At 38.5% G+C, this 6972-nt stretch overlaps 1 protein-coding gene across 2 annotated transcripts in view; it reads left to right on the top strand.

Annotated features, from left to right (window-relative positions):
- rasef (RAS and EF-hand domain containing) overlaps positions 1 to 4971 on the top strand; it is a 17741-nt gene extending 12770 nt beyond the window's left edge. Inside the window, exons 8-18 of one of the 2 annotated variants that reach the window (XM_008418440.2) lie at positions 113 to 181; positions 269 to 335; positions 501 to 589; positions 1264 to 1531; positions 1742 to 1882; positions 2628 to 2778; positions 2880 to 2961; positions 3054 to 3168; positions 3545 to 3652; positions 4189 to 4265; positions 4464 to 4971. In XM_008418440.2, coding sequence (XP_008416662.1) covers positions 113 to 181; positions 269 to 335; positions 501 to 589; positions 1264 to 1531; positions 1742 to 1882; positions 2628 to 2778; positions 2880 to 2961; positions 3054 to 3168; positions 3545 to 3652; positions 4189 to 4265; positions 4464 to 4563 — 1267 coding nt within the window. In that variant the 3' untranslated portion in view covers positions 4564 to 4971. Of the gene's footprint in view, positions 1 to 112; positions 182 to 268; positions 336 to 500; positions 590 to 1263; positions 1532 to 1741; positions 1883 to 2627; positions 2779 to 2879; positions 2962 to 3053; positions 3169 to 3320; positions 3328 to 3544; positions 3653 to 4188; positions 4266 to 4463 lie in introns of those variants that run through there. The other variant, XM_017306497.1, reaches the window with a different exon arrangement.
- Positions 4972 to 6972: the final 2001 nt, after the last annotated feature.

Here is a 6972-nt window from a genome sequence, read left to right as displayed (position 1 = left end):
TATATTGCACAAATGCTTTTTTTAAAGTTTGATATTTAAGTTTGATATTTAACATGGTGTGTTGAGACCGAGGGATTTTTAGACCTTGTTTGCGTCTTGTGTTTTGCTGCAGAGACGAGGAGCTCATAAAACACTTCGCAGACGAGCGAGACATCCTGGAGAGTCAGATTGAGATTCTGCAGTAAGTCTGACATTAAAAGTAACATAAAGGCAGGAACATAAAACGTGCAGCCTTGAATTTTTATTTTATTTTTCTCTGAACGGACAGGACAGCCAATAGGAAGCTCCATGACAGTAACGACGGCCTGAGATCGACTCTGGAGAAAATCACCAGGGTAAAGATGCTGAAAATGCCTCCCGTTTTCCCCCCGTGAACTTGATGTGATTCCGACAATTTGTAGTCAACAGCATGCCATTGAATTTCACTTTATTTCAAATTTAAAGTGAAATTAGCTTTTTACATAGATCTTCCATTAAATTGTGTTGTTTTTGTGTTACAGTCTGGTAACAGTGGATCCCCAGGAGACATCAAGAACAGAAACAGGAGTAGAAGCATCTGCTACCCATCGCCACATGCTTTATTAGACAGGTAAAATAAAATACTCAGAGGTTATCTGCAGACTGATCTACATGCTGTTTTTATCATCTGTAGATTCGCTGTTCAAAGTCAAAAAATTAACGTGTGGGCTTAGATATGTTATGACACTTTTATTTAAAGTACTATGTGAGCTCCAGGAAGGTTTTTCTCCTCCATCCTATCAGGTGGCAACAGACTTTTTTTACCGGATTTATTTGCATGTTCTGTGAATGTCAGTGAAGGAAATATGGCTGTCCACTTCAGCTCTCTAATCACACTGAATAAAATAATTCTGCTGTTTTGTTTTTGTAAAGCAGAGATGGACATTAGAATGAGTTATGTAGCCTGTAGGCTGTGGTGCTGCTGAACATTGATGTTAAAACGGAAGGTAAAATAATATTTATTTAAAAAATGAATTAAGATTAGGAAGGAAGTTATGGTGATGAGAAAAAGTCAGATTTAATTACACAGCCGGGTCATCGCTATAACATATGTATGTTATGATTAAAGCAGCAAAATAAAATAAGTGTGATATAAAACAAAGTGACCTTCAGAGCAGGTCATGACTTGACAACAGGAGCAGGTCCAGGATGGACCCTAGAGGAACTCCACATGTAATCCCAACTTATCCAAACTCCTGTCACCAAAGTAAATGAGTACTTTTGATTTAACGTGGGTTTTCTCAGGCTTGGCCAGCGTTTGGATGATTTCCCCCTGTACACGCGTCGGCCCAGCTGTGACACTCTGGCACTGGCCATCTGTGACCCTGGGCTGAGGCGCAGGCACAGCAGCGAGTGCGAGGAGGACAACCTGCCTGAGATCTACGTGGACAGCGGCATGTCCACGCTCAGAGGCTCACATGGCGGCTACGACTGGGAGCCGGAGGTCCAGGGGCAAGACGGTGAAGAGGAAGAGAAGAAGGACAGCATACTGGGTGAAAGCTCTGACACAGAGGTCAGATAATAGAGGTTAACTCTTATATATGGTTCTGTACAAACTTCTTGCCATTAAAGTCAAGCACTACATGAATATATGTTCAAGAAAGTACACTCTACTTTCTTAATTTAGGTTCCAAAAACCTGAATTAAACGCTAGACTTTTATTCAACGTTTGCATATTTTAATTTTACTGTTAAATTGCTCGGTTTGCGCGTTTCTGTCACAGCCAGCAGAGACTCAGGACGGAGAGTCGGCGATTGGGTCAGACTGCAGCTCGGTTTTGGATTGGAAGCCCACTGACTCGCTTGGTGCCGTTACGCCTCCCGCCCCGACAACAAAGAAAACCATCAGCGCCATCAGCGCTCAGGTGAGGGAGCGACACAGAAGCTAGAAACTGCTATTTCAAGTAACTTATCCATGAGAAATGTAGCAATACTTTATAATGCATTATAATTCTCTAAACATTTGTAAATTTCAGATCAAAGTGTTTTTTAGAGTTTTTGCCACAGAAATAAACATTGAAAGTTGTACTGTTCCTTAAAAATCTGGAAAAAATATCACTTAGGGTCTAAAAGATGCATTTTTCTTGCTTTTTGATAATTGTTGAAATTCAGATTTTTATCTGCCAAACTGCATTATATGGGATATGGGTGCTGAGCTTATTTGCTTTTTTTATGTAGTTTTGTGTTACTCCAACCACATGTTGCATACAGTCTGAATGGTCGCTGATCAGTAAGTATGTTAAGACAAACACTATTAAACGCCTGAAATTCCCTCAAAAAGAGCAGGGAAGGCGCAGCGGCGACCCATGAACCCGGCTGTGACAACTTCGAGTCCTAACCTGTTGACTTTTGCCGAACGTCTCCCCCCTCTCTCGCAACCTGCTTTCCTGCCTACTAACTGTCATAGAAAGAAATCTAGAGCCAAAAAAAAATCCTTAAAAAAAGCAGGGTCAAGTGTCACTGGTCAGACAAGATGTCTGGGTTTCCTTCCTGCACACGCTTCCCTGTCAGTAGAGGAGTAAAGGACAGTGGGTAGTTGGATGGATGACCCGAGCTGATTGGCTCCCTGATGGTTACTCTGATGTTTGCTCTGCTCCTCTTTCTCTGCAGAACGACGACAAAGAAAGCGCTGACCTCGGCTACATGACTTCAGAGAAGGCCTACAGGATCGTCTTAGCCGGAGACGTGGCTGTGGGAAAATCTAGCTTCCTGCTTCGACTCTGCAAGAACGAATTTAAACTGAACTCCAGCACCACTCTGGGTGAGCTGGAGAAACTAAAACCTGCTCTGGGTGCTGATAAGTATTGTATTAGAACCAGGACACCTTGATTTTCAGTTGTTTTTTGTTTTCTGTGGTCTCAGGCGTGGACTTTCAGATGAAGACACTCATTGTGGATGGAGAGCCAGTTTTATTACAACTATGGGACACTGCAGGGCAGGAGAGGTGAGTGAAAAGAAAGACAAATTATCTTGTCATTGAAAAAGTTTTTTCTTCTCATGTTTTTGTGAACCTCATCTCTTCTGCTGTCCTCACAGGTTTCGCAGTATCGCCAAGTCCTACTTCAGGCGTGCAGATGGTGTGTTACTGTTGTACGACGTCAACTGTGAGAAAACCTTCCTGAATGTTAGAGACTGGATGGACATGATTGAGGTAACACAGTGGTTTGCTTTGCTGCTCTTTCCAGACATTTTCACATTGAGCCAACTCACAAAACTTGTTTAATCCTTCAGCTAATGTGTGCAATAAATTCATTTAAATGAAAAACTAAATGGTCCTACACGTTTTTCTCGTCCTATTTGCAGCCGATGTGTAAGTTTTTGATGGACAGCATGTATTTGTGTGTTTTTCTGTCCTGTGAACTTTGAATTTTGCATGCTGGTCTTTGCTGGTGGTGTGATGTCGGTGAAAAGAAAATAGAAATGTGTCCATTCAGTGTTGCACTGTGTTGAAATCTCAACAAGCCTACAACACCTTTTCTAAATTTTCATGATCTGCACCATGACATCAATTGTTATTTCTTTCCCAGGATGTGTCCCATGATGATATTCCCATCATGCTTGTGGGTAACAAGTGCGATCTTCGGCAAGATGGAGATAAATCTGTTCCTACCAGCTATGGGCAAAAGCTTGCAATGGTAGATACAAACAAAAGTGTTTTATTACACTCAACCTGTGACAAATCTCAGTGAACTAGGTTTTACTTTTACTTTTGAATGCATTCATTTATTTGTCTGTTGATACATTTGTATTTATCACAATATGCATGTATTACAGTTAAGCCCAAAACTATTTAATCTCAACATTTTGGAAAGATTCAGCCAGAATCCCGACTTAAATTGGTTAGAGAATCTGTGGAGGAAGCTAAAGATTAGGGTGATGGCAAAGGGGTTTTCTGACCTCAAAAACTTGGAGCCTTTTACCTGAGACAAATCATCAAAATGCCAGTGGAAATGTGCAGAAAGTTGATGCAGAAACCTTTCTGTTAGGTTTTTTCACTTAGGTCCAGATAAACATACCAGGAATAATGCTTTTTTGGGTGGTAACGAGTTATCTAATTAATACAATCTTTTTTTAATCTATATTCTAATCCTTTTTCTATTCAGTGTTCAGACTAAAAGTAAATAGAAACAAATACTTCATAGTAAATCGTATTTCTGCCTCCGTCCACCAGACATACAGCACTCTGTTCTGTGAAACCAGCGCCAAAGATGGCTCCAACATCCTGGAGGCTGTGCTGCACCTGGCCAGGTGAGGCGCTGCCTGTTTCTTATCCAGGTTTAGTTGAATTAATTTATGTCCTCCCTAATCTATATATGTTTTGAAGGCCTAAAACTTAAAATGCAACAGATTGCTATTAATTGAATGACTGATCAATGTCATTAGAGGCTCTTTTAGATGTGGAAACTTGTAAATGTCTTTTTCTTTTTTTTTTTTTGCATCTGGCAGGTTGGTAATAAAGCAGGACACCTTTGAGGAGAAACACAATCAGTCGCTGACCAGTTTAAATGCTCCCAAGAATAAACCGAAGCTCTCCTGCTGCACCTGATCTAATTCACCAGAGCTGCACCTCCTCATCTGCCTTAATGTGAAGAATACCAGGAGCAGAAATTTAACAAAACAGCAACACAAAGAAATAATTGTTGGAGAAAAAAAAATCAACAACCAGAACTGTTTTATTTATAAACAAAGTGGCAAAAAGAAGAGCGATAAGATTCAGCCGCTTCAGGAAGTTTGAGTTATTCCCGACTTTTACTCTGTGACAGATAATTTCATTGGTTTTTGTGCTTTTATCGATACTTTACAGGATGTATTTATGAATTGTTTGCCATTCAAACATTTTTCTTAGAGAAACACTGAATCATGATACTAAAACTGGGAAAGTAAAGTTAGAGGAAGTAAATATAATGAAGGCTAACACTTTATTTGACGGGGTGTGAATAAGACTGACATAACACCTGTCATAAACATGACATAACACCTGTCATGAACATGAAGGAGTCTTTATGAATGTTTGTGACTGTTCTCATGAAGTCTCATTCGGTAAATAATGACACTTTTAATGCAAAGTTACTTTAAAAGTTGCATTGAAAGTCCATTAAAAGAGCCAACGTTGCATTAAATTGTCATTATTTACAAAATCATGCAAAGTTGGTACTTTTAATGGGCTTTTAATGCAACTTTTAAAGCAACTTTGCATTAAAAGTGTCATTACTGAAAGACACGTCATGACAACAGTCATAGACATTCATAAGGACTCGTTCATGTTCATGACAGATGTTATGTCATGTTTATGACAGTGTCATGTCAGTCTTATGCACACGTCTTCAAATAAAGTGTTGCCTAATGAAGTGATGTGAAAATAACGTAAGAGGTGCAATCAGTCGGTTTATGTGTCGCATTTGTACTGGTGGAAAAAGATACAAAGAGTATTGATGACGAGAACTGAGACAGATTTAGGCAGTAAATGTCCACGATGGTTTCAGGTGCAATGTCCCAACCCAGTTTCTAAATAATACCAAGCAGTGTTACATTTTTGTTGTTATAAAGTTTCTACTTGTTTATTTCAGCTCACAAATGCTATTAAGTTCAAGATGTTATCTAMATAATAAATAAATAAGAGAGTAGAACAGTGTATAGACTGTTATTTTAAGAACAATTTTAATTCAATAAAGGAATTATTGCATTCTTTCGGTTTTCTATGAAAAAAAGGGCAACAAAGGTGTGATTTTGAGTAAAAAGCCTGTGAGTGTGAAATATCTAAAACACCAATAGTCTCAAGATGGGGGACTTTTTTTTAAAGCTGTTCCAATTTTACATTTACTTAATGTTTAAATAATAGATTATAAATTAAACAGAAACACTAAACTGTCAGTGTTGTCTGGACTGGAGGGTCTGAATAGTGACCAGCAAAGAGAAATGAGGCTGAAAGAGTTTTGGAGAAAAGAAATCCAAGCACAGCTTATGAAACCCAAATATGTGAAGAAAATTGAAAAAATATTGCTGACAACCAAGAACTGGAGACAACAAAACATAAAAACAAGATCAAGATAAAAAAAAAGAATAAGCCAGAGTGACTAATGTATATGACAAAGTATGTTTGATAATTAACTAAGTGGAAACCAGAAGGCTGAGACACGTGAGAGAATCTAATTTGAGAAATGGCTGAAAGTACAGAAAACCGAGCAGTCACAGTAACAGATCTGTCACAAACAGAAACACAAAATCACTCAAAAGATTCAAATAAAAATATACATACAGTGGATACCCACCTTTTCACCGTTCAGTATTTCAAAATTCACCTATTGATGAATTTTTTAGTGGAACTTAACTTTAAATAAAGCATACTTAAATTATTCAACAACAAAAAAGTGCTCCTGGAAAGCTGAAACTCCTGGGAGCAATGCTGCTTGACACAATGTTAGGGTTTGCCAATCAGCCAATCCTGACGTGTCATTCATTTTCCTTGGCACTGATTGGCTGTACCTCTAGTACTGTAGATGTTAGCTTATGTGGTTTAGCCAAGACGGTTCTCACTGTGCGCTTATTAAGGTATATTTGAACTATTAAAACAGGCACATAGAGAAGCGTTTTCAATGGGGTTTCATGTATTTGCATATTTTAGCTATTAATGAGTTGCTGTGGTCTTTAACCCCCATGAATAGTTTTGGTTCACTCTATTATATATTTTGTTCATACAAACAATAGATTTACATCTAGAGAAAAATCCCTTTCTCCTTTGACAGGATGTGGAAATAGGCAAACAATAATTTTGATAGTTGACAACAGACTGGACTGGGGACTCAATAGTGAGGCTGTTTACAAAATGGGAAAAAGCAGCAAACTTACTGAGAAAGTGAAGATGAAAAAGGTTGATTTTGTTCTGGGAATTACTTTCGGACCTCTGGAATATATTGTACAAAGAGGGATTTTTCATAAAACGAAGAACATTAAGGAC

Source organism: Poecilia reticulata, linkage group LG9 (assembly GCF_000633615.1).
Source record: "Poecilia reticulata strain Guanapo linkage group LG9, Guppy_female_1.0+MT, whole genome shotgun sequence".
Classification (NCBI taxonomy): domain Eukaryota; kingdom Metazoa; phylum Chordata; class Actinopteri; order Cyprinodontiformes; family Poeciliidae; genus Poecilia; species Poecilia reticulata.
Note: the sequence above shows the minus strand (reverse complement) of the source record. Positions and strands in the feature narration are given on the sequence as shown.